This window comes from Dipodomys spectabilis, unplaced genomic scaffold (assembly GCF_019054845.1).
Source record: "Dipodomys spectabilis isolate Male_0828 unplaced genomic scaffold, ASM1905484v1 ptg000141l, whole genome shotgun sequence".
Classification (NCBI taxonomy): domain Eukaryota; kingdom Metazoa; phylum Chordata; class Mammalia; order Rodentia; family Heteromyidae; genus Dipodomys; species Dipodomys spectabilis.
In genome coordinates, this window is record NW_024870818.1 from 10,118,189 (window position 1) to 10,145,840 (window position 27,652).

Below are 27,652 nucleotides of genomic sequence, written 5' to 3' on the forward strand. Positions count from 1 at the left end.
CATTATTAATTTTTCACTAACCATTCTCTGGACTGTGCTGATTGCTTATTTTGCAAAGCAAAGTGCAGTCTTCCTTTAATACGAAGAGCTAGAAGAATATTTTTTTAATTGCACTGCATTTGCATTATATGTATATCTACTGATACATATATGCATATATTTAGTAATACATGTAATATACTTGTAAATTTCCAGTGCTTTCTAAAAGTTGGCAGGAAAAAACACAAACTTGCCATAGAGAATTTTCCCCCAAGAAATGTACTTAAGGAAAATATAATAAAACCATTAGCATTAGGCACTTACTTCCTGAATGAACCTAATTAAATAAATAAACAAATGGCCTACAACCCTTCAAAATGTTTGTCATTTCTTAGTCTGGGTTTTCTTTTTTTTTTTAAGTGGATTAATTATATAATCAATGTCTGTCACTTTGGATATCTCTTTCAGGTTTTTATTCAATGGTATACTTATTTGATTTATAAAATGAGTAATTTCTTCAGTAACCTGCTCTGACCAAGGACTCTTTCATTTGCAATAATGATGCTGTATAAGAATTGCATTTCATCTTCATTTTTATCACCACAAAACCACATTATGAAGGCTTCTAGCTATATTACACATCATTGTGCAAAATGCATGGCAATTGATCATAGTAAAATCCTTTCTGTCCTTTAAAAGGGGCAGAGGTGAAATATAAATATTTACTGAACTTTATCAGGGTTTGGCCTCCTCACTTCATTCAGCTGAATGCATTTCATAATTCAAATGACACTATGATTATTATTAGGTCCATGTTCATTAATTCATAGACAAAAACCAGATCATTTAGAATACAAAATAGAAATAAGACATTAACCATGCTGATTCATTTGCTTTCATTTGCATCCCAGCCATGAATGACCTGGTGCAGTCCATGGTCCTAGCAGGAGGACAGTGGACAGGTAGTACTGAGAATTTGGAGGTTCCTGATGATATTTCAACTGGTAAAAGGAGAAAAGAATTGGGAGCTATGGCCTTCTCTACTACAGCCATCAACTTTTCAACTGTCAACTCTTCTGCAGGCTTCAGATCCAAGCAGTTGGTTAATAATAAAGGTATAGGCCGTCTGCTGTTTGCACTGTGGTGTAACTGTTGACAACAAGAATTTTAATTTGACTTCCCATGTATTTTTCTTCCAAACAACCAAGAATAACTATCAACCATGATATAGATTTGATTTAGGGGAAATGTTCAAATCATTTCAAATATATAAATTATTACAAAAATAAGTAGAACTTTTCCTAGGTCTCTTTTCATAATAAGTTTATAAACAAGAAAAGAAGTAAGCCATTTAAAATGAAAAAAAAGGAGAGAGTAGTATATGTTTTAAAAAAGAGAGATGCATACTACTTCAGAAAATCATATAGAACAAAAACAGAGGTTCTTTGCTTTGCTTTGCAGGATGACAAGAGAGATTATCTCATTGCTTCTGGCATTTTTCCTAAGTCGCCTCTCCTTATAGTTAACTTCTTACTCCTACTTCTTGCTGAGTTTATAAAATATGCTAGGTCAAGATGTATTATATGTGACTAAAAACAATATCCATATTCTATATAAATTTTTATAATGAAATTATTTTGTTACAAAAATATGTTTATATCCATTTTGCTATTTTATGTAGATACTACATCCTTTGAAGATATAAGTCCACAAGGTATTAGTGATGATTCTAGTACGGGATCAAGAGTTCATGGTAAGATATGAATTTAATTAGATAGTATGAATTAAATACTAAATGGGAATGCTGAGACTCTTTTATGAATAGGTAAATGAGCCATTGCCAGAAAACATATTTTCTCTGTCTTACATCTCATAGTTCTCTCATTTCGTCAGCTTAATAATTGCCTTAAAAATTGCTGTTTCATCTAAATGTACAGTATTTTAACTAAGAATAAGTACCTTCAGAAACCTCAAAAACAGTTAACTGTTTTTATATAAAGTTATTGTGAGTTGCATTTTACCATTGGTTTTAACTATTTTGGTAAACTATTAAGAAAAAATTATTGCAGTGTTGAGTATCTTAGTTTTTTGGGGTTTTTTGGTCAGTCATGGGGCTTGAGCTCTGGGTCTGAGCTCTGTCCCTCAGCTCTTCAGCTCAAGGCTAGTGCTCTACCACTTGAGCCACAGCGCCAGTTCTGGTGGTTTATTGGAGATAAGAGTTTCATAGCTAGCCGTGTGCCAGTGGCTCACCCCTTTAATTCTAGCTACTCAGGAGGCTAAGGTCTGAGGATCACGGTTCAAAGCTAGCCCGGGCAGGAACATCCGTGAAACACTTATCTCCAATAAACCACGAAAACCAGAAGTGGCATTGTGGCTTAATCGGTAGAGCACTCGCCTTGAGCTGAAATGCACAGGGACAGTGCCCAAGCCCAGAGTTCAAGCCCAGTGACCAACCCCCCCCCCCCCCAAAAAAAAAAAAGAGTTTCACAGCTTTTCTTGCCCAGACTGCCTTTGAACAGTGGTCTTCAGATCTCACCCTCCCGAGTAGCTAGGATTATAGGCATGAGCCACTAGCACCTGGGGAATATCTTAGATTTTTAAGTTTCCATCTGGAAAATCATATCTTACCAGACTAAATTATTATTAACATGGATAATATGGTAAAGGAAATTGATACATGAGCAGGATTTTAAGAAGTAGCATAGGCAGTGATAACTATATAATTATTTCTCTTTTATGGATAGGAACACAGGGCATTAACTCTGTAGATGCTCATATTCCTCTTCATGACTCATCTGTAATGTGCAGGGTTCCTTGTTTGGTATGTTCTAAGTGATCTAATCACTAGCATTTTGGTGCAGCATCATTCTGTTCAACTAAAACAGTTGTAAAATTTATCTAGAAATAATTTTCAAGTATAAATATGTCTTTCTTTTGAATGTCAGCTATTGTTTTAGAAGTGTCCTATTCTCGTGTCGTACTGAACTATCTGGAAATGTCTTTGCTTTTTAACTCTGTAAGATCCATTTGTGGACATGCTCAACCTGGGAAAGTATGCATGATTACTTTCTTAAAACATCAGAATTCAGTATTATCAACTGGAAATTTTTTATCACACTGTCTCCTGATTTTTTTCACTTAGCTTCAAGACCAGCCAGCCTTGATAGTGGCAGAACATCCACTAGCAATAGCAATAACAATGCTTCACTCCATGAAGTCAAAGGTATGCTGTAGGTAAATTTAATATACTCCACCCATTTCCAGTACATACACAGGTGGGAGAGGGGCAAAGAGTAGGGCTGGGAATGTGGCTTAGTCCAAGAGTGCTTGCCTCGCATGCATGAGGCCCTAGCTTTGATTCCTCTGTACCACATATGCAGAAAAAGCCAGAAGTGGTGCTATAGCTTAAGTGGTAAAGTGCTAGCCTTAAGCAAAAGGAGCTCAAGGATAGTGCCCAGGCCCTAAGTTCAAGTCCCATAACTGGCAAAAAAAAAAAAAAGTAGAGCACGTGCTTAGCACATACAAGGCTCTGAGTTCAGTCCCTACCACCAAGTGGGAAAATATTAGAGATGGTATGAAGATTTTTGGAGGTAAAGTTTAAATCCAAATCACTTATGTTTGAAACATAGTTCTTTGGAACATTTACACTGTTTACATTGTAATACAGATGTATTTCAATGTATACGAATGTAAAAACAGGAGCAGTTATTTTGGTGGTTTTAGCTTTTATCTTCACAGATAAAAGTCTTATTGTAATCTTTATACTTGATAATTATCTGTAGCTTTTGATTTTTTTGACATCTAAGTGTCTAATTTTTTATGCTTTATGTACATTAAACCTGCATTACTCATGTATTACAAAATACTGGGTTGGGAAGGTGGCTCAGTGGTAGAGCGCTTGCCTTGCATGCATGAGGCCCTGGGTTTGATTCCTCAGCACATAAGCAAAAAGAAAAAAGCCGGAAGTGGCGCCGAGGCTCAAGTGGTAGAGCGCTAGCCTTGAGCTGAAGGAGCTGAGGGATAGCGCCCAGGCCCAGAGTTCAGGCCCCACGACCGGACCCCCCCAAAAAAGAAAGAAAGAAAGAAAGAAAGAAAATAGTGTAGCTTATTTATGTAAAATTTGAGAAGCAGTTTTGTGTATGTGTGTTTCACAAGAATTTTATGGTTACAAATATACCCTATATAACAAATGGAAATATGTTTTCTTAATCTTAAAATAATGTATTGTGTAAGATATTTATATGAATAGCTAGAAACTGGTTGACCCTTTTTAAATCCTTCAAACTTTACTATCTTTTTCAAATTCTTGGAGGCATTTAACCCATTATTGTTATTTTGGGTAGTCCAGAATTGTTGAGTAATACATTTGTTTTATTACTTTTGGATAAAAAAATTGTTTCAGTTATAATTTTATCATTAATGTTATGACTATTTGTGATAATATGATATATGGAGGAGATAATTTTTTAGTTCATTTTATGTCTAGAAGAAAAATACAGTCCTAAAGCATGATAGAAGAAAAATATAGTCTGAAAGCATGAAGAATTTCACCCAGTTTTAAAATCTTATTTCTGGAAACCATTAAATAATTTGAAACAAATTTTTCCCCTTTACGTTTTGTGTTTAGAAAACTACTTATTGTCAGTTTGCTATTTATCAAAACCAGTAGTAGTATTACTGAACAGCACAGATTTAGTGAGTTTATTCCATAGCTTGCTGATTTCTATTCTGTATAGTTCAACCACAACTGAGTCTTTCAAGGTTATCTAGATAACATACAAACAGTAGACAGCAAGAACAATCAGATAATTCAGACATTAAGTAATGTCAGGTGCTAGGGGCTCACGCCTGTAATCTTAGGTACTCAGGAGGCTAAGATCTGAGGCCAGCCTGGGTAGGAAAGTCCATGAGACTTATCTCCAACAAACTGCCAAAAAGCCAGAAGTGGAGCTGTGGCTTAAGTGGTAGAGTGCTATCCGTTGAGTAAAAGAAGCTTAGGGACAGCACTCCGGCATTGAGTTCAAGCTCCTGGATCAGCTCCTGTGACAAAAAAAACAAAACAACAAAAAAAATATTAAAAAAATAGTAAACTGAATTAATTGGTCAGGCACTGGTGGCTCACTCCTATAATTCTAACTACTCAAGGGGCTGAGATCTAATCCAGGTGCCAGTGGCTCATTGCCTGTAATTGTAGCTATTATTCAGGAAGCTGAGATTTGAGGATTGAGGTTCAAAGCCAGCTTGGGCAGGAAATCTATGATACTCATAAATTACCTCCAATTTAACCACCAAAAGGCTAGAAGTGAAGCTGTGGCTCAAATGGTAGAGCATTATTCTTGAGCAAAAATCTCAAGGACAGCCAGGCAATGTGATGGTGGCTCACACCTGTAATCCTAGCTACTCTGGAGGCTGAGATCTGAGGATCTCTGTTGAAAGCCAGCCTAGGCAGTAAAGTCTGTGACACTCTATCTGCAATTAAACACTAGAAAATGGGAAATGGCACTGTGGCTCACTTGGTAGAATACTCGCTTTTAGCTGAGGAGCTCAGGGATGGTGCCCAAGCCCAGAGTTCAAGCCCCACACTGACAAAAAAAAATTTTTCCAAGGATAGTCCCCAGACCTGACAGTACCCAGCCCCAGGATTGGAACAAAAAAAAAAAAAACTGAGATATTTTGGCTTTTTTTTTTTTTTGGTGCAGCTCCTATGGCTTGAACTCGGAGCCTGAGCCCTGTCCTGAGCTTTTGCTCAAAGGCTAACACTCTGTCTCTTAAGCCTACAGCTCCACTTCCAGCTTTCTTGGTAGTTTAGTGGAGATAAGAGTCTTGGGGACTTTCCTACCTGAGCTGGTTTCTAACCATGATCCTCAGATCTGAGTCTCCTGAGTAGCTAGGATTACAGGTATGAGCCACTGGTGCAAGTTACCAGTACCAGGCTTGAGGATCACAGTTTTAAACCAACCTGGGCAGGCAAATTTGTGAAACTCAACTCCAAATAACCAGCAAAAGGCCAAAACTAGTAGTATTGGTCAGGTTTTACAGCATCAGCCTTAAGTGCCAAAGAAAGACAAATAAGAACATGGGGCACTTGAGTTCAAGCCTGGCACACACAAAAAAGAAAACAAAATAGCTTGGGAAGCTAAGGAAGACACATCATAAATTCTAGGCAAGGGCTGAGAATATAGCTTAGTGATAGAGTGCTTACTTAGCATGCATGAAGTCCTGAGTTCAGTTCTTCAGTCAATAAGTTGAAACAAATTTTTCCATGACCCCTTTATGCTTTGTGATTAGAAAACCATAAACAAAAAAGGCCAGAAGTGGCACTGTGGCTCAAGTGGTAGAGTGCTGGCCTTGAGCAAAAGAAGCTCAGAGACAGTGCCCAGGCCCTGCATTCAAGCCCCAGGACTGGCAAACTAAAAAATAAAACTAATGAAATAAATTCTAGGCCATCTTGGGCTATATATACATATCTACTTCCAGGCCTATATTGCTTCTGGCTTTAATTAATTAGTTGGATCTTAATATTTATAGGAATTTTTAAATTAATTGTCATGTCTTTACTTGGTTTTTAAATTTATGTTTCCTCATTTAGAATGAACAGAAAAAAACATGGTTTTGTAAACAAATAATTAGAATATGCTATTTTTGCATTTAAAATCTTGGGCTTTAACCTTATGAATAATTGAAAATGTATATAATCAAGTCCTAATTCTAAATTTTGAATTATTTATTTTTTACAGTTATTTGGACCTGAATTTAAACAATTTATCATTCATTCAATTTACTTGTTTATTTAATCTTCAAATGTACTTAAGTGCTTGCTTTGTAGTGGACTGTTAAATTTGACTTTTGTGGTAAGAGCAAGTCTTTATCCTTGCAATGCTTAAAATACTTGTCAGTTCGATAAAATAAAGCAAGCTCTGGCAGGCAGTTGTTGATTTCACTGAAGACTAACATGGTTTACTAAGCATTTCTTAAAGCTTGAATATTAAGTTTGGCTATTCATGGAAAAAGCCCACTTAATAATTTTATTGTTTACAATCTGATTTCTATTACTAAAGTCTCAACACAGCATTTATTCTAAAAGCAGGTGCAGTTAATAACCAAAGCAGGCCACAAAGCCACAGCAGTGGAGAATTTAGCCTGCCTCATGATCATGAGACTTGGTCCAGCAGTGGTAGCAGTCCAATCCAGTACTTGAAAAGACAAGCCAGATCAAGTCCAGTGCTCCAGCACAAAATGCCAGAAACACTAGAAAGTCGAGGACTTCATAAAATTAAAACTGGTTCCCCTGGAAGTGAAGTTGTTACTCTACAACAGTTTCTGGAAGAAAGCAACAAGCTTACCTCAATACAGGTTAGTTTTATGTGGGGTGACCTTTAATATGATTAAAGCTAAGCATTGGCAGGTCACTGCAGTATTTCTAGCTACACAAGAAACTGAATCTTAGGGTCATGATTTGAAACCAGTCAATACCCAGCAACCAAGCCAGACTGGAGGGAGTCACTCAAGGAGTGGAATGCTTGCAGTGACGGTGGGGGGAAGGGGGGAAGCGGGGGGGTGGGGGTGGGGGGAGGAATGTTTGTTACTGAAATGGGCATACATAACACATGTCAGTAATCCTAGCTGTTCAGGATCCTGAGAGCTGGAGGATCATAGTTCAAATCCTTCCCAGGCAAGAAAAAAAGAGGGGGAGGGTACACTGGAAGTGTGGTAGAGTGTGTTAGCCTAGCAAGCATGAGACCTTGAGTTCGCATCGGGTCCTGACAAAAAGAAAAAGAAGGAAAAAAAAACAGATATTGAAGCTGGGCATCGGCAGCTCACACCTGTAATCCTTGCTCCTCTGGAGGCTGACATCTGAGGATCGTGGTTCAAAGCCAGCCCAGTCAGGAAAGTCTGTGAGACTCTCACCTCCAGTAAACCACCAGAAAACTCGAAGTGGCGCTGTAGCTCAAGAGATAGAGTGTTCACCTTGAGTTGAAGAGCTGAGGAACAGCACCCAGACCCAGAGTTCAAGCCACATTACTAAAATTTAAGCAAAACAGCTATATCACGAAAATGTTTATATGGCTATACTCAAACCGTGCATGGTGGTATATACCTGTAGTTATAGCTTCCTGGGAGATAGAGACAGGAGGATAGTGAGTGAGAGGCCAACACTTAAAAGCTTCATAAGACTGTCTCAGCACAGCAAGGCGTTGTATTCACTAACCTGTTTCATTGTTTTTTAAACAGCTAAAGTCCTCAAGTCAAGAGAATCTTTTAGATGAAGTAATGAAAAGTTTATCTGTTTCTTCTGACTTTTTGGGAAAAGACAAGCCAGTTAGTTGTGGTCTGTCCAGGTCAGTAAGTGGAAAAACCCCAGGGGACTTCCATGACAGAAGGACAACTAAGCCTGAGTTTGTGAGACCTGGTCCTCGAAAGACTGAAGATGCCTACTTCATTGGTTCTACAGGAAAGTCTGCATCAGGCACTCAAGGAAAGATAAAACTAGTAAAAGAAACCTCTCTGTCAAGACAATCAAAAGATAGCAATCCTTATGCCACTTTACCTCGTGCAAGTAGTGTGATCTCCACAGCCGAAGGAACAACACGGAGGACAAGCATACATGATTTTTTGGCCAAGGACAGTAGACTGCCTTTGTCAATTGATTCTCCACTGCCTACTGCTGATAGCAACATCACTGCAGCGTCTAGTGAGTACCATTTACATCAGTGGTCCTCTCACACTCTTCGTGGTCCTACACCTTTTAAAGGTTTTTATACTCAGAATAATTTAGCTACAGATATGCCTGAGTCTCTGTATGACCAAGCTAGAAATTCAAGAACAAAAAGATCATTGTTTCTAAACCAAACTTTTGACACTGTCAAAATACCTAATGATTCATTTGGAGTATCAGCTAAAGATAGTGTAGAGTCTTTTACTGTGATTGATTCATCTCAGCCATTTCTTTCCTTAAACACAGAATTAGTTAGTAACATAAGTGGGTTACCTCCCAAGCTCATGACAAGAGTAACTAACCAGGCTTCTTCTTTGAGTAAAACTGCACAGAAAGACAATGAACAGTTTCCTGACAGTCAGAGCCCTAGTTACAGTAACCCACAATCCTCTGTAGATAGTAATCTTATCATTCCTGCATGCCTATGTCCTGATGACGTAGAAGCTGCATTGTTGGTTTCTGAGGATAATCAAACTGTTTGGTATGAATATGGTTGTGTATGACCCAAACTGCATAATGTTACTTGATATGCACTGTACTTCTTTGAAGACTTGCTGTTGAACACAATCATTTAGTTAGGTCTGTATTTTTATTTTTAAATTGTTGCATAGAATTCAGCTGTACATGATGGCATGTATATAAATGTGAATGTGTAACCATACCAAAGCCAGCATGAATTATTAGTTACCTTGTACATTTCTGCATGCATTTTGAATTCTCAATCATGCATGTTCCTCTTAGTAGTTTGATGTCCAGAAGCATGTTAAAGTAGTTGCATGTTTTTTACCAAGAAGTCATATCCAAGTGATTTGCTTTGTTGCTTCCAAAAAGGAATGTTTTTTCCTCTATTCCTCCCACGCTTGCCCCTTTTCTTGCTCTTTCTTTGGTTTCCAGAATGTGCACTTCTTGTTGCACATTACAATATTAGTAAGAAAATATGTAAAAAATACATTAGTCTTTCGTTTATCCTTTATACCTTCTGTCCTGTTACATATTTAAAGAAATATTTTACAATTCAATTTAATTTTAATTAATGTCCATGTTGATAAACCCTTTGTCAGATTTAAAACATTGTTTTTTGAAAATGTAGTGTTATTCCTAGAAATCTCAATCAAATTTAAATGTAATTACACAGTAATTAGGAACATTGTATTCATTTTGTTCTTTGTACTTTGTACATCTGATAAATATAATAGTTCAAATATTATCTTTCCATCAAGATGACTGACTTACTTAACATGAAATCAGTTATATAATAATTTCTCCAGTTCTTTTTATATATAAGAGTCAAAGAGAAATAAACCAAATCACACTTAATATGTTGGGAAATGGTATTTTTACTTCTATGCAAAGTGATAGCAATATCACTAACTTACTAAAGTATAGATATTCTTAAAACATTTTAAATGCATTTATATTTTTAAAATACTTTGCACTATAAAACAATGACTTGTGGGCTGGGAAGGTGGCTCAGGAGTGCTTGCCCTGAATGCATGAGGCTCTGGGTTTGATTCCTCATCACACCACAAACGCAGAAAAGGCCAGAAGTGGCACTGTGGCTCAAATGGTAGAGCACTAGCCTTGAACTGAAGAGCTGAGGGATAGTACCCAGGCTCAGAGTTCAGGCCCCACGACCAGCAAAAAAAAACAAAAACAAAAAAAACCACATGTAACAATTTTAACAAGTATATATCAATTCTTGGATCTAAAATTTACCCTATTAAAAACATACTCAAGTAAAACAAACATATTCTGAAGATACAAGATGCACACAACTGTAAACTCTGACTTACATATCATAGGCTTTTAGTAGAGTTGTGGCTCAAGTAGTATAGTTGTAGTCTTGAGCAGAAAAAAATACCTTAGGCTTTTAAATTGTCTGTGTTCAGATTATTTAGAATAAGTCAGCTAAACTCAAATCTCAGAATATTTTTAGAGAGGGGGCAAAAAAACCTGTTGTAACCCTGATTTACTTCTAGAAGGATGTCTAACCTCTGGAATGATTTTGCCATTTTGGTTCAGGCTAAACAATCAGTATTTAGGCTGAACCAAAATGACAAAAATCACTAGGCACTGATTGCGCATGCCTATAGTCTTAGCTACACAGATGGCTGTGATCTAAGGATCACAGTTCAAAGCTAGCCTAGCCAGAAAAATTGGAAGCCAGTCTGTGGAGTAAACTGTATGAGACTCTAATCTCCATCAACCAGAAAAAAGCCAAAAGTGGAGGTGTGTGTGGCTCATGTTGCAGAATGCTAGCCTTTAGCGAAAAAGCCAAGCAAGAGCAAAAGGCCCTTAGTTCAAGCCCCAGTGTGGTCACCCCCCCCCCAAAAAAAAGTGAACAGAAACTTTGTATAGTGAAATTTATATTTACTTCTTTATAAACTGAACTAGCGTCTTGTACTTATGCAAGATCATTTCAGAGTTAAGTCCCTGAAATGTTGTTAGCCATGGTTCTCCCCCACCTCATAGCTTTTACTAAAAATAATTATGGTACAGGTAATCAGATGAACACAGTCAGAAACTTCATATTTTAGTACCATTTTCTACATTAATGCATCATACTATTTTACTGTTAGTTTTTACCTAGTGAGTCCTAATACTTGAAGTATTTTTGGTGCTAATGTTTCCTTTTTTCTTATAACCTAGGAATAAAATTTAATGATAATAATTGAATTAGTTGAGATTAGATGAGAGACATACATGACACAAAAATAATAGCTAATATATCTTTTCCATGATGATTCAAATATTATTTTACAACTATTTCAAATTTTTAGGTTAGATGTCATAAATTTGGCCATTATACTTTCAATTTGAAATATTAACCTCAGTCATTCAAAATTACTTAAAAATCATTTACTCTTTTATTTAAAGCTATATAGTTACTTTACAGACTTGAATTATTTCCTACCGAATGGTTATAGCTCATGTTTTCAGAAAGAATATATACAGTATGCAGGTATGACAAATACCTTGTATGTAAATGTTTTGAAGCATATTTGACAATTCTCCCAAAAACCATTACCAACAGTCAAATAATAAGTTCTCCAAACAACACTAGTATCTTACCTGTGTTTCTTCACAGCATATGTAAACACATGTTTAATTATTTTCAAAAAACCTTTCTCTTCAATTTTTCAAATTAGCATAATTTCTGTAAATGAAAATTCATGTAGCTCAAATTATTTGAAGCAGCTATTCTTATTTCCTCTAAGACACTCCATAAATATTTACATAGTTTCACCATTCACCAAGGATTAGAATTAGAAAACTTTGAAGATTCAGTACCCTGATTGTAATGAAACTGAATAGCTTTTGTATTCCTGGCTTATCTTTCTAGAACTTATACAATATAATTTGTGAGGTACTATGAATCACATGTTATGTCCACTTTGAGCAAGGCAGTCAGGGTTAAGTAGGTATACTGTAAAGTAGATATATTGCAAAATAGCCTTAGAATTACTTTTCTTTTCTTTTTCCCAGTCATGGGGGTTGAAGTATGGGCCTGGGCGCTGTCCCTCAGCGTTCAGTACAAGGCAAGTGCTCTACCATTTGACCCACAGCACCACTTCCAGTTTTCTGGTGATTTATCGGAGACAAGAGTCTCACAGACTCTCCTGCCGTGGCTGGCTTTGAACAGTGATCCTCAGATCTCAGCCTCCTGAATAACTAAGATTACAGGCATGAGCCACTGGCTCCCAGCAGGACTAATTTTCCTAGTAAATCATATAAATATTTCAATGTGGTTATTTCTTCTGTTGTATTACAATATTGTTTTTTATTTTAAAACTTTGGTGACCATTTAATATATAAATACAGTAAGTGTACATATGCAAAAGCCTTCTGACAGTAAGAAGGAAGAAATAATTGTTCTAGGTTTTTAAAAGTTACATCTTTCATAAGGTTATTTGTGGTTTTAGAGTATAAAAATCAGTCTTTAGGTAATGAGACTAATCAGATTAATAATTTTCCCACACATTTAAAACATCCTTCTTGCCTAGTGAGAGCTCTTTATTAGTTTCTTGTCATCATGAATTATGTTGTTTAACCTTTGACTAAATAACATGAAATACTTTTCTCCTGCAGATGTGGACAAAGTACAAGAAAGCAGAAATTCAAAAAGCAGGTCTAGGGAGCAACAAAGCTCCTAATTCTGTTACCCACTACATGACATGTGGGCCAAGTGGTGAGTTAACTACTTCAACTGTAAATGAGATTAGTCTCATTTATAAAACTAACCAAATTAAGTATGAGAACAAGTGCATATTGCATTAACAGATGTAAATATTGCTTGCTTGATTCATTGATTTTTCTGACATACTTACTAGCAAAGCAACATTAATTTGTTGCCAAAGGTTTTTGCCTGTCAGTTTAGGACTCAAATCGTTGAAAGCTACTTTCCCCTCAATTTCAACTTACCTTTACTAGCAAATAACATTGTGTTTTGTGGCAAGAATACAATTTTCCCCATAACTTTCTTGATGATTAAGAAGAAAGGTAACTCAGTGGTAGAGTGCTTGCTTGCCTTGCATGCATGAGGCCCTGGGTTTGATTCCTCAGCACCACATAAGCAGGAAAAGCCAGAAGTGACACTGTGGCTCAAGTGGTAGAGTGCTAGCCTTGAGCTGAAGAGCTGAGGGACAGCACCCAGGCCCAGAGTTCGGGCCCCACAACTAACTAATAATAATAATAAACTAGATGCTTATTTTATGAAAAGCCTCTCAAAAGTTGTATCTGATTTTCCTGTCACATCTGCATTCTAATAGAAATATCTGATGCATGCTTTCTAATTGAGGCTGCTCTGTAAAGTTTATATCCCTCTTCTCTATTCTTACATTTTCTTTCTTTCTTTCTACCTTCCAACTAAATGCAGAGAGAAAAGTGCCCTTCAGTTTCTCAGTGTGAAGCTTTTTTCTGAAGTAACAAGACACCTAGCAACTATAGGAGCCATTTCTTAAAAATCTTTAAGGAGACCTTTAACAATCCTTCGTGAATAGAGCAGGCAAGAAATACAAACCTTCATTCCTTCCTTGAATCAAGGAGCTCTACTGGATTCAACTGCCAAAAGTTTTAGAAGGTTTTAGGACTTACTATATTGTATCGTTAAGCTCTTCTGAATAAAGGACATTCTCTCACTAAGGACCAAGTGTTTCAAGGTCAAATGTTATAAGAAGTATTCCAAGAACAGTCTGCTTTTCATCAGTTATGAATTTATCCATGTTTGCTTAATGCTAAGTATTAGCCAAAATCTAGCCATTTATATTTAGTTGTGTAAACCTAAATTAAATGCTGTAGTATTTTGTGGAATGTACTTATATATCAAGATACAGAGGAAAAAAATGTTTTGGCATGTTATAACGAGCCTTTTTTTGGTTAGCAGACTGCATGTGTTGGTACTTTTCTTTTGAGGCCAGTTACTCTAGTGCACTCCAGAAGAAATTCAGTTTATAAAATACATCTGAAAAATACATGAGATATATTATAAACAGCATAAGTTATATTATTTTTCCATATTCCCATCAAGCAACACTTAACAGGCATACATGGACCCCAGATAAAAGTGGTTTTTTGAGACCTTTTTAGGATCATTTTCCAGCAAGGCATTCCCAAGATAAAGCTGTTGTTTTAGCTCATTTCACTTCTTTGCTGTTGGGTTATGTAAGTGTGTGTTTTTTTAACTTGAGAGCTGATTATTGCTTAAGAAGTTTTCTTATGGCAAAACAAATAATGTAAATAATTTATTATGATCTGCAATTTGCCAAGAACTCATTTATTATTAATGTTATCATTTATTAATAAGGATTTTTGTTTTGTCCTTTATAATATTACATTAAAGTTGATAACTGGTACTTTTGAAATATTTGTATGTTTGTTACCTTAAACATTTGGAAGAAGCACAAAAAGTAGGTTTAGTTAACCCAGGGAAACATCAATTTTTAGTAGTTCCAATTTTATATCACAGGTTTATTTTCTTATGAAGTAAAATGCAATGAATGCATTGATGCAAATTCATTGTTCAACATAAAACTATCAGAATAATCTTCTGAAAATGAGAAGATACTGACTTTTTTATTTTAACAATGCACTTCTTAGGCTCTCCTTACCAGCTCTAAAGAACTTTTTGGAATAATTCCATATTCCATAATGTTGTTTATGAACTACGTACATCATCACTAACCCAGTAACCACGAGCAAAGCCTCTCTTCACTGTCTGTCTGACTCTCTCGCCTTTTGGTAAGTGGTAGGCCAGTAGCAATGTGTGTTTAGTCCCTTTGGAAAGGCCACCAGTAAAAAAGAGACAGCATGTTTAGTTGTCCAGAAAGTTATATTGAAAGATAGCTTGGATTTATTTTAACTCAGTGCCACCATCAACGTAGGTTTTGCCAGCAAATAATGCTGTAAGATCACTTTGAAACTTTTGGATGAAAGGTGCTATGTAAATGTAAATACAAAGCATTCATAATGCAATACAAATATTGCATGACAAAATATTTAAAATGTATTCTCTAGACTGTGAAATACCTCTCTCCATCATGACACCCTGGATTCAAGTACATAATTGGTAAATGGGTATTATGGCAGCCTAGAGACACTTTCATGTAAAAATTGTAAATTAATTTTGAGTTATGTAAGCTGAAAGTAAATGTAGAATTATGTTTTAGCTAAATAAAGTGGGTAACTTAGATTTATATTAACTAGCATCAAATTTGCACAACTAGGACATATCCCAGGACAGTTACTGAAAGTTGAGACTTAATGAGTGTGAGATCTGGTGAGAGTGAATGATAGCAGTTTGACCTCTCCACAGTACTAATATCCTAAATCAGAACGTTTCTGAGGTAGCCAAACACACTACTGTTTCAAAGGAAAACACTGAATGACAGGCTGTAAAGTACTAAATTGAAGTAGGCTGACCCTGAGAAAGACAGATAAAACCAATTGTAAAATCTTGTGACTATATATATAACATACAAGTATACTCAATTATGTTCATTACCTTTTAATACCATTTCAAGAAAGGACTCAGAAGTAGGGAACCTATTTTTGCCAAGAGCTATTTGGATATTACATTGTTTAAAGGTCATCAACACAAGTAGACAGTCAAGGGAAGCTGATGAGACATACAGCAGAAACTTGCATGTGTGTCCCATCATGTACCAGGTGATTTTGAGGCCCTTCTAAGGCCCTTAGGAGAAGTTCCCCACCCCTACACCAGCTAATTACATGGAAAAGCTATCCTCAGAGGCAGTTGGTAAGAAGCCACTCTTTTCCTTTAACCTTCTGCCAAACAGAATAGTAAGGTGAATTTATCAGGGCCATTTTCATAACATGCTTTTAATCTGGCTATATTCTAAGACAATGCCTAAACCCCCAAGGAAACTGAAAAAAAATTCAACATACAGGGTAATAGTTTCAGCCCAGAGCTCTAATGTACTTCAGATCTGACCATAAAGTATTTTGGTCCAAGTTTTTGAATGGTGGTTACCAAAGAATTCACAACCTTATATGTAGCACCTTTCATGGCAAAGCCTATTTAAAAATCACTGTGCATATTATAGAATTGTACCACCTCACAAGTGAAGTACTACAGCCTGTACTGTCTTAAGTTTCTGTCAAGAAGTGAAAAAATTACTGTACCAAATCTGGAATTATAATGGGAAATAATAATGTATGTTAAATTACTTGTATTTTAAGTTACGTTTTATGAAAAAAGTGGTAAACTGTCTTTTTCTTTTCAGCTACTTAGTCCTGAAATGTATTCTTTTCTTTAACCATTGAATGAAATACAAAAGGAGCCCATTTTATAATATAAACCTTGATGTACATGTTGAGATATTTGAACAGTGAAAATGCCTTAAAAGGAATGCTTAATGGATAATGTTGCACTTACAACACCTGTTAACAAAACCTGATTTTAAATTGTCTTTTTCTTCTAAGGGGTTTCTTCAGTGTTTGCTATTGTACTTAATAATTGTTATTAAAACCAAATCAAGTAATACAAAATCTGTAACATTTCCTTTAAAACTAATGCTAATGAAGGATTTGAATGCCAAATGTTTTATTACTTGGCAATACCTATTAGCCATAGGATTCCAACTCATGACAAGAGGCACCATTGTTTGTCTTTTTAAAACCTTTTCATTTTAGTTTAATTTTGTTTCTTTAAAGTTGGATTATGAATTAACATTCATTTTCTGATATAAAAAGAAATAAAACAGGTAATATTTATAACAAGTGATTAGTAATCATTTAAAAATTTTGTTTTATCCAAATGCTATTCTTTGCTTTAGAGAACAGTTTTCAGACACAGCCTATAATTTTTATATAGATTATTTTGGTCCTAATCATTTGCAGATGAGTGCTAACAAGTTTGGGGAGTAAGATTAGTATTAGTTCCATCTGTCTCAACATAGGTTTCAATACAACTTACAGATAGTCCAACTAATCTGAGGGCAATTTACCAAGACCCTTAGTGGATACCTGAAATTCAACCACAAATAGTACTACGTCCTATCTGAACAGATTTTTCCTACCATACATTGCTGAAATAATTTATTACATAGGTCCAGTAAGAGATTGACAAGTGTAACTAGTCATAAAACTATAATAAAAATTACATGAATATTATCTTTTTGAAATATACCTGTATTATTGTATTCTTTGGGTGTTTTTTATTGTGCCAGGCCTAGGGTTTGAGCTTAGGACCTGGGAGCTATCTCCAAGTGTTTTTGGTAGTTAAAGGTAAATCTCATGGACTTTGCTGCCCAGGCTGGCTTTGAACTGCAGTCCTCAGATCTTAGCCTCCTGAGTACTTAGGATTACAGGCATGAGCCCCTAGTGCCCAGCTGTGCTTTTTTCCCCCCTGGTGATGCAAGATAAAATACCTATATGAGTTGAAGAGAGGCATGTGAGGTCAGTGACTAGGCAGTATGACATGGAAACCAGCACTTGATATCACCATAGTTGATAATACCAATCAGCCTGATTAACCAAAAATGCTATAAGTGAATAATAAGCATGTAGTTTGGTTATGCTGGACAAAGAATTCAGTGATGTATGAAATCGTACACTTAAGCAATTTTAAAAAATGTATGAGGGGATGGGAAGTTGGCTCAGTGGTAGAGTGCTTGCCTGGCATGCATGAGGCCCTGGGTTTGATTCCTCAGCACACATAAGCAGAAAAAAGCCAGAAGTGGTGCTGTGGCTCAAGTGGTAGAGTGCTAGCCTTGAGCTGAAAGGCTGAGGGACAGCGCCCAGGCTCTGAGTTCAGGCCCCACAACTGACCAAAAAAAAAAAAGTATGAATTTTTTGTTCCTGGAATTTCCTGGAGTAGTTGAGCACAGATAACTGAAACTTCTAGAAGCAAAATCAGTAAGAAGTGAGAAGCTACAAAAATTAATTTTTCATTTTCACTTAGACTTTTTTGGGGGAGAGGGTGTTGGTTGTGGGGCTTGAACTCTTGGCCTGGAGGCTGTCCCTGAGCACAGAAGCTCAAGGGGAGCGCTCTATGTGAGCTAAAGTGTCACTTCCGGTTTTTGGTGGTGAATTGGAGATAAGAGTCTCAAGGACTTTTCCTACTCAAGCTGGTTGGTGTTGAACAGCCATCCTCAGATCTGACCTTCCTGAGTAGCAAGGATTACAGGTATGAGCCACTGATGCCTGGCTCAGACTATCTTTTGACGCATTTTTTTCTCAACCTATTTTCATATAGCAGATCACGTGTGCCAGGTCCACAATTACACTATTCCTTCATTTTATGTGTATTATCAACTTTAAAACTGCCTTAGTGAAGACTAAACACGTAACCTATTTTACCTTCCAAGATATCTTTTCCACATATTTTTGAAGGCTCAAAAGGAAAATACCCTATTTAGAGACTTGGAGGATCCCAAGCAGAAAAATCCACCAGACCACCATCTCAAAAAACAACAAAAACAAAGCTGGGCTGGAGGTGTGACTAGCATGCCAGATGAGCTAGCTCAGGACCTTAGTTCAAATGTTAGTGCCACTAAGGGAGAAAGGGGAGGGGGGAAAAACCCTATATTGTATAAGAGGAAAGTTAAGATTTTCTTCTCACTTAAGTCCTGGGGCTTGAATTCAGAGCCTGGGTACTGTCCCTGAGCTTTTGTAAAATCTCAAGGCCAGCACTCTACCACTTGTAACACACCTCCCCCCACCTTTTTTTGGGGGGGGGGTTCTGGTTGTGGGGCCTGAACTCTGGTCCTGGGCGCTGTCCCTCAGCTCTTCAGCTCAAGGCTAGCACTCTACCACTTGAGCCACAGCACCACTTCCAGCTTTTTTTTCTTTTTTTGCTTATGTGGTGCTGAGGAATCGAACCCAGGGCCTCAGGCATGCAAGGCAAGCGCTCTACCACTGAGCCACCTTCCCAGCCCCCCCGCCCTTTTTTTAATGGTTAACTAGACAGACTTTTCTGCCCTAGTTGGCTTCCAACTGTGACCCTTAGATCTCAGCCTCCCGAGTAGCTAGGATTATGAGCCACCAGTCCTTGGCCCAAAGAATAATTTCTGTAATCTAACCTATGTTGGTTTATCAACTACTGAAAGCTTTTGTTTGAATCTAAGTTAGGTGAAAAAAACTTGTCTGATTTCTCATTCTTCATGTTTTTCTGTTACAACTGTCTGTACATTTTCCTAGGCTTTAATACTGTTTCAGGTATCATAACTGGGGGGGGGGAAGGTTCTAGAAATAGGATTGTAAAATAGTGTAGAATATAAAACAAACTTCACATTCTTAACCTATGAACACACTAAAAATTGTTTTTATTATTTTGCTACTGAGTTTAAAATGTAATCTTATAGTATGACAATTTGTCACATTTTTCACCTACTTTTTCTAAACAGAAAAAAATTTTTTTTTGGTCAGTCATGGGGCTTGAACTCGGCCTGGGTGCTGTCCCTCAGCTCTTCAGCTCAACAGTGAGCACTCTACCACTTGAGCTACAGCGCCACTTCTGGTTTTCTGGTGGTTAATTGGAGGTAAGAGTCTCATGGACTTTTCTGCCTGGGCTGGCTTTGAACTATGATCCTCAGATCTCAGCCTCCTGAATAGCTAGGATTACAGGCATGAGCCACCAGTGCCCAGCTTCAAAAATATTTTTTATATTACTTTTGCAGAAAAAGAACAGGCAAATGCCCAACAAGGTAAAGTTTTTACCCTTGTCGGATTTAATCATCTGGCAATTCATATTCCTTAATCTCCATTTTCTAAAAAATAACCACTATCAATAATTCTATTCCTGGAAGTGGCGCTGTAGCTCAAGTGGTAGAGCGCTCGCCTTGAGCTGAAGAGCTTAGGGACAGCGCCCAGGCCCAGAGTTCAAGCCCCACAACTGCCAAAAAAAAAAAAAATAATAATTCTATTCCTTTGGGGTTTTTTTCTATACTGTGTATTCTACATGCTTAATTCTATTGTTTAATTCTATACATTACTTGCTTTCTTTCAAAAGTACAATAAACATTCTTAAGATGTATTAAGTTAGTTAATCTTGAAAATATGCCTAAGCATTTTGTGGTATTTTTTGTGCAGGTGCTAAAGTTTGAACTCAGGGCCTGGGTGATGTCCCTGAGCATTTTTTGCTCAAGGCTAGTGCTCTACCACTTGAGCCACAGCTCCACATCTAGCTTTTTTAGTGAATTAGAGGTAAAGTCTCAGACTTCCTTGCCTAGGCTGGCTTTAAAACCACAGTCCTCAGCCTCGAGTAGCTAGGATTACAAGCGTGAGCCACTGCAACCAGCTTTAAAGGAATTTTTATAATGAGTAGCTGTCAAGGAAGATGGGAGACTGAATCTGGTATGTAAAACTACCTTGACGCCTTCCTTTTTAAGAAAGCTTTTAAGATGAAAATTCTGAGAGTCTGCAAATCAAGGATACTATTTTTATCACTTTCAATACTTTTTATTTATATATAATTGTGAAAATACCATACAGGGAAGTGGTGCTGTGGCTCAAGCATTAGAGCGCTCACCTTGAGCTGAAGAGCACAGGGACAGCGCCCAAGCCCAGAGTTCAAACCCCACGACAGACAAAAGAAAATACCGTACAGAGGGGTTACAATTACATGGGCAAGGTAATGAGTACATTTCTTTTTTTGGTCGGTCGTGGGGCTTGAACTCTGGGCTTGGGCGCTGTCCCTCAGCTCTTCAGCTCAAGGCAAGTGCTCTACTGCTTGAGCCACAGAGCCACGTCCGGTTTTCTAGTGGTTTATTGGAGATAAGAGTCTCACAGACTTTTCTGCCCGGGCTAGCTTTGAACTGAGATCCTCAGATCTCAGCCTCCCGAGTAGCTAGGATTACAGGCATGAGCCACCGGTGTCTGGCTATGAGTACATTTCTTATCAAGCATTGTTGCCTCCTCCTTTGTTTCACCTTCCCATCCCCCATTTTCTTTTTTGTTTTTGTTTTTTTTGGGGGGGTCCGGTCATTGGCCTGAACTCTGGGTCTGGGCGCTGTCCCTCAGCTCTTCAGCTCAAGGCTAGTGCTCTACCACTTGAACCACAACACCACTTCCGGCTTTTTTCCTTTTTGCTTATGTGGTGCTGGGGAATCGAACCCAGGGCCTCATGCATGCAAGGCAAGCGCTCTTCCACTGAGCCACCTTCCCAGCCGTAAAGTTCATTTTCGACATAACATCTTGTACATCTCATTGGTGCAATAGGTCTACCTGTACCCCTATTTAAACAATTTGTTTTTTCCCTTCCCCTCCACAAATTATACCAACATCAAATGCAGTGAAAAAAGGAGTTATACGTGGGGGAGGGACATACAAAGCAAGAAAGAAATCATCTTATAAATATGTTAGACACAATAGCAAGAAAGAAAAAACATTTGAGTCTTTAACTTGGGGTTCATTTCGCTTAACATCAATTTATCTGACCATTTCTGCTTGTCTCAGACATATACTAGTTATTGCAGATAAGGGAAAGCATGGGACCTATGTTTCTTTGGGCCTGGCTTAGTTCACTTAATAGTTTTTCCAAGTCTTTCCATTTCCTAACAAATGTGGCAATTTCATTCTTTCTGATGGAGGCAAAGAATTCCATTATTTTTTCCACTAATAATTGTTTTTGTGTGTGCCAGTCCTGGGGCTTGAACTCATGGTGTGGTCACTGTCCCTGAGGTTTTGTGATCAAGGCTAGTGCTCTATCATTTGAGGGACAGCTCTATTCTCAGCTTTTGGGGAGAGAAAGAGGCAAGAGTCCCATGGAATCTCCTACCTGGATCAAGTACTAACTCCTAACTACTAAATGTATTTTAAACATTAACCCAGTAAGTTTTAATTAAAGTTCAGTATTATAGGATCATGTCCTGTTGTCTTCACAAATGTGAGAAAGTCTTCAGGACTCAGTCCCATGGTTGCACTGTTAGTCATTGGGTGAAAGTACACCTTTTCATGTCCACCTTCCAGAAAAGCAGAATCCAAAACAAATTTCACATCTCCATCATCACAGAAGAGTGCTAGGGGCGTAGCACAACCTTGACCAACTTTGAGTTTTTCTAGCATGGCCGTTTCATCAGCAAACCGCAGATTTCCACTCCCAACACCTAACTGCTTGGCAAGATCATTTAAATTAATTTGTCGATCATGAAGAACTGTCACCAGCCAATAGCATTTTTTCTTTTTGTCTTTAAGAAATAGGTTCTTACTATGAGCTCCTTTCAAATGTTGGATATGAGGCATCATTTCTTCAACTGTAAACACCTATAAAAATATCACAAGATGAGTTTAGAAGCAGTGTACAACCACACATTTGTATGTATTTTGTTTGCTAGATAATAAGAGCAAGATGAAATCATACTTAGCCCATTACTAAATATATTAAAAAAAAAAAAAAAAAACCTTTGCCATCAGTTTCTGATCTCAGTTTCTTTCAGTGCAGGTTTTTACTGCTGTGTACAAACCATGGCGTCACATTCCTGGAAAACTTACGTTTTTACATTTCAAACTTTTAATGTTAAAAGTATACAGTCAGTCCTTCGATTCCTATGGTTTTCTAGTAATTCAAACCATATGGCAACATTCACTCCACAGATTTGTAACCACACTGAGGGTGAGAAGACAGTAAAACCGGGACTTACACGTTAAAAATATAATTCTAGCAACGGTTTGAGGGGCTCAGCCATGTCTACAGCAGTAGTTAGGCCTCGAGTTCAAACACCAGTAGTAACAAAAAAAAGGCAGTAAAAATGAAGGGAATACGGTTTTAATGTTATACCGTAGAGGTGAGGAAAGCTAAGTGCGTTTGCATGTGACTCTATGTAAGACGCAGCGATGTGCATTCGGTGGTGAGGGGTAGGGGTGTTAGTGGGGCGCGCTGCAAAGCCCCCAGAAGCACAAGAGCAAACCTGGGGCGCCGCATTCATGGCAGCCACGCCAACAGGCTTCCGCTGAGCAACCCGCCTACCCGAGGTGTGCGTGACACCGCACCGGCGTGACGGCCTGGCTCTCCACCCGCAGCCTCGGGCCCGTCCGGCAGCGGCGCCCTGCCGGCCAGCGCCTGCGCAGCGGCCACCCCGCGGGCGACACCCTCACCTCGGGGTGCTCCACGACCTCCGTGCGGATGGCGAGGGCGCCCAGCCGCTGCTCCAGCGCCGCCCGTAGCTCCGTGCCCGACATGCCTCCGCCCCGCCACGCCACGCCACGCCACGCCACGGCCTCGGCGACCGGACCGAGGCGGAAGTCCCGGCCCGGGATCCGGCCGGCCGGCACCGGAAGCTGGCGGCGGGCCGGCGCTGCGCGTTGCTCGGCCGGGTGCCGCACCCCTGGCGCGAGCGTTCCGGGAGCCTCTCCCCAGCCCTCCTCAGCTTCCGGTTGACCGCGAGCCTCCCCATCCGAGCCGCGTGGCCCCGGACGGCAGGAAGCGGCGACCTCCTCACCGATCTATCCTTAATTTGTAACGTAACTTCTGTCTTTTCTCTTGCTGAGACCAGAGTGTCTAACCATCAAAATCCAAGTTAAGTAGACTGCGTGAGACCCGCCTTGGTTATTCTGGCTTCCGTCATCCTGTCAATGTCCCACTGCTTAACAAATGGTGAAAACGTGTAGAAAAGTGTAGACAGTGTGACTCCGATTTTGCTTTAGGGCTCGGAAGGTGGCTCAGGGGTAGAGTGCTTGCCTAGCATGCATGAAGCCCTGGGTTCGATGCCTCAGTACCACGTAAACAGAAAAGGCCGGACGTGGTGCTGTGGTTCAAGTGGTAGAGTGCTAGCCTCGGGCAAAGGGAGCTCCCGAACAGTGCTTAGACCCGGAGTTCAAGCCTCGGGACTGGCAAGACAACATTTTGCCTTAAATATAGATGGCTGTATAGTGTAAGGTCCATTCCTGGACGGCGAACAGACCTGGCCCAGTACCTGCGTTACCTAGGCAACTGGGACACCTGGAACAGGTCACATCAGCATCCGCTGAGGTCACATCTTAATCTGATGTGGCCACACCTTTCTCCCACCTGATCCCACTTCTCTTTACCTGGACACACCCTTCCCCGCCCCCTACCCTATATAAGGCCTAACCCGGGGCCAGACGCTCTTTTTGCCAGCCTCTTGGAGTGCCAACCGTACCTGGTCCCAGCAGGTCAACTGAATAAACCTACCCCTTACCTGAATACCACGTGCTGGTGCTGTTCTTACTCGGCTACCTCTTTTTAAAAACCTAACATATAGCACAGTGAGTTTTTAAAAACTAATTTGTACTAGCCTCTTCTTTCCCTAACCATGCCCCACAGGAAGTATATTCTAAAGACCCACTGTCAGTAGAATGGAGTCTACCTGGCACAGCACTGCCAAAGCAGACACACACAGGTACAGGCTGAAGTATGAGGAGATGTATAAAGACCATGACTTTGAGCAGGGCACCAGTGCCTCACACCTGCAATCCTTAGCCACTCCCGGGCTGAGATCTGAAGATTGAGGCTCGAAGCCAGCCAGAGCATGAGATTCTTATCTCCAGCTAACCAGCAAAAAGCCTGAAGTGAGCCAGGAGCTGGTGGCTCATGCCTGTAATCCTAGCTACTCAGGAGGCTGAGATATGAGGATCACCATTCAAAGCCAATCGGGGCAGCAAAGTCCGTGAGACTCTTCAAACCGGAAGTGGCACTGTAGCTCAAGTGGTAGAGCGCTCGCCTTGAGCTGAAGAGCTGAGGGACAGCGCCCAGGCCCAGAGTTCAAGCCCCACGACCAACCAAAAAAAAAAAAAAAAAAGACAGACGTGAAGCTATGCCACACAGGCAATCTGGGTGAAAAAGCTAAGGAACAGCACCCAGATCCTGAGCTCAAGTCCCAGTACCCATTTTTGTTTTTTGTTCAAAGACTGGAGAAAAGGTCATCGCAGTTAGGAACCTCAGTTTACTTTTCCTTTTATCTCCAACTAGGTTAATATTAAACTCAATTCAATTAAATATGATTGTGGACCAGCCCATTGTAAAGGTATAATGTAATTCTAGCTACTGAGGATCGTGGTTCAAAGCCAGCAGGAATTAACCACCAGAAAACTGGAAGTGGCGCTGTGGCTCAAGTGGTAGAGCACTAGCCTTGAGCAAAGGAAGTTCAGGGACAGTGCCCAAGTCCTGAGTTCAAGCCACAGGACTTGAAAAAAAAAAAAAAAAGATCAAGGGAAGAGGGTATTCCATGCAGAGGAAGGTGGGAGAAAGTAAAACAAGCAGGAACAATGAAACAAGGTTCTTGAGGCCTGCAGAGAGCAAGGGGACATGGCTGTTTGCCTATATACTAGAGCAGGAAATTATAGTTCTCACCTGCTGCATACCTATTAGATTAGTTGAGACATCTCTCTAGTGAATAGGACTGCAGGAACTTAATTTTTTCTTTATATTTTCTATATTCTGAAAACTATATGTTGATTATGTTATTTTTATAACCCGAGAGGAAACAATTTAAGTTAAAAAAGGCAAAAATCAGAAAATGAACAATATGATTAAAACAAATGAAAATGTACACTAACTGTGCACAACTAAGGTAAGTCAGATTAGAGGATTTTCTGTAAAGACTTCAAAAGACAAGAAACCAGTGGGAAAAAAAGTTAATTAGGCAGCCTGGATAGAATTACCTCCAGGGGCTGGGAAGGTGGCTCAGTGGTAGAGCTCTTGCCTTGCATGCATGAGGCCCTGGGTTTGATTCCTCAGCACCACATAAGCAAAAAGAAAAAGCTGGAAGTGGCACTGTGACTCAAGTGGTAGAGTGCTAGCCTTGAGCTGAAGAGCTGAGGGACAGCGCCCAGGCCCAGAGTTCAGGCCCCACAACCGGACCCCCCCCCCCAAAAAAAAAAAAAAAAAAAAAACAATTACCTCCAAAATTAAATGGACAATCTATAGATTGTCTCCTTGCCTGGTAAAACTTGACTTCCTACAAAATAAGCAAAACTCTGGTAGACAACTAGCTTAGGCAAAAAAGAACCTTGTTGCTTTCTTAATCCCTTGCTTGAAATTGCATGGTAATAAGGAAACTTTACTTTGGACCAGCAACTGTTTATAGAAGACTGCTGTGAGCTGTGCAGTAAATAGCCAATAACTGAGGGAATCTTTGAAGCAGCAATGAATGCAGGTCAAGGGAGCAAAATTGGCTCTGAGACATTCTGTAAACCAGTCTTAACCTTTCTGGGCCTAGGGAATACTACACCACTAAATGAATGAATGAAGCCTTATATGCAGTTTTATTATATAACTGCAATTGGTTTTCACAAAACATGTAACTTCTATACACATGTACTGCTGTATAACAGAGATTTCCCTCCCCCATCCTACTGTGCACATAGACTAGGGATATTTTCTTTACAGCTAGCATTTCAGAATACTTAATTTGGTTGAATTAGGTTTATAGGAACTACTTAGGAATTTTTGTTCTAGTTTTAATGGCCAAGAAAACCCCTATAATTTTAATGCATTAACTTTACTTGGAAATGCAATATAGTTACCTAATTTTTGTTTATTTCTTGAGTCTTACTATGTAGCCCAGGATGGCCTTGAACTCCAAATCCTCCTGCCTCAGTATGACTGGCATGCCTGTCTTTTACTTACACAAATTTTAATAGAAACAAACTTGGGACCAGAAATCACATTATGCCTTTAGTCCTGTTTAACAGCTTATGGTAAATGCTGATTTGTATAAATATTAATATTTTAAGGTATTAGATGTAATATAGGAACAAAAAGAACCAATTAAAAAACAAACTTATATTTAGTTTTTTTTCCTCAAAACATAAAGTAGCTTTTTTCTGAATATAAAATTACTGCCTAGTGGTTTTTTAACAAGTTGTATAAATTTGATCTTTAAATAAGTGCTTTTTTATCATTCTTTTAAAAATATAAAAGCCGGTGTCAGTGGCTCACGCTTGTAATCCTATCTACTCAGGAGACTGAGATCTGAGGATTGAGGTTCAAAGCCAGCTGGGGCAGAAAAGTCTGTGAGACACTTATCTCCAATAAACCACCAGAAAACTGGAAGTGGTGCAGTGGCTCAAGTGGTAGAGTGCTAGTCTTGAGCTGACGATCTGAAGGACAGTGCCCAGTCCCAGAGTTCAAGCCCCATGACTGACCAAAAACAGAAAAAAAGAAGTCAAAAATACATTTTCAATGGTTTTCTTTATAAAAATTTATTATTGTAAAGGTGTGTACAGGGAGGTTACAGTTATGTATGTCAGGTAAAGAGTACATTTCTTCTTGGACAAGGTCACCCTTTCTCTCCCTCTCTCCTAGTTTTTCTTTCCTGTCTCCCCTCACAAGTTGTATAATTCATTTTCAATATAATCTCTAGTGAGTACTATTGCTGCATTTGTTCACCCTTTGTGCCTCCCCTTTACTATCCCAAAGGCAGATAAATGAAAAAACAACACAAAAGTAAACAATAACAGTAACAAAGAAAAAAACCCTCATTTCCACTTCCTGGAGTTCATTTCAATAAATACATTTGATATGACCAGATAAACACA

At 38.7% G+C, this 27,652-nt stretch overlaps 2 protein-coding genes across 11 annotated transcripts in view; one reads left to right on the top strand and one right to left on the bottom strand.

Annotated features, from left to right (window-relative positions):
• The window catches only part of Ccdc88a (coiled-coil domain containing 88A), a 127,858-nt gene extending 110,517 nt beyond the window's left edge, over positions 1 to 17,341 (top strand). For 3 of the 10 annotated variants that reach the window (XM_042691155.1, XM_042691159.1, XM_042691156.1), the window contains 7 exons: positions 891 to 1,094; positions 1,661 to 1,732; positions 3,122 to 3,202; positions 7,064 to 7,332; positions 8,212 to 8,671; positions 12,785 to 12,884; positions 13,572 to 17,341. In XM_042691155.1, the coding sequence (XP_042547089.1) occupies positions 891 to 1,094; positions 1,661 to 1,732; positions 3,122 to 3,202; positions 7,064 to 7,332; positions 8,212 to 8,671; positions 12,785 to 12,849 (1,151 nt within the window). In that variant the 3' untranslated portion in view covers positions 12,850 to 12,884; positions 13,572 to 17,341. Of the gene's footprint in view, positions 1 to 890; positions 1,095 to 1,660; positions 1,733 to 3,121; positions 3,203 to 7,063; positions 7,333 to 8,211; positions 8,732 to 8,761; positions 10,013 to 12,784; positions 12,885 to 13,571 lie in introns of those variants that run through there. The other 7 variants (XM_042691160.1, XM_042691161.1, XM_042691157.1 and 4 more) reach the window with 6 other exon arrangements.
• A 4,453-nt stretch (positions 17,342 to 21,794) lies between these two features.
• LOC122117476 (prolyl-tRNA synthetase associated domain-containing protein 1) lies at positions 21,795 to 23,397 on the bottom strand. Its single transcript, XM_042691227.1, has 2 exons — positions 23,249 to 23,397; positions 21,795 to 22,417 (listed from the first exon to the last, which is right to left on the bottom strand). Exons 1-2 carry the CDS (start codon positions 23,330 to 23,332, stop codon positions 21,992 to 21,994), a joined length of 510 nt encoding a protein of 169 aa, XP_042547161.1. The 5' UTR covers positions 23,333 to 23,397; the 3' UTR covers positions 21,795 to 21,991.
• Between the last annotated feature and the right edge of the window lie 4,255 nt (positions 23,398 to 27,652).

Bases quoted from the DNA above. Each gene is read 5' to 3' on its own strand.
- LOC122117476 (XM_042691227.1), bottom strand. From the start codon at position 23,332: ATGTCGGGCACGGAGCTACGGGCGGCGCTGGAGCAGCGGCTGGGCGCC. The intron at 22,418-23,248 runs GTGAGGGTGTCG...ATATTTTTATAG, and splicing joins AGGTCGTGGAGCACCCCGAG to GTGTTTACAGTTGAAGAAAT.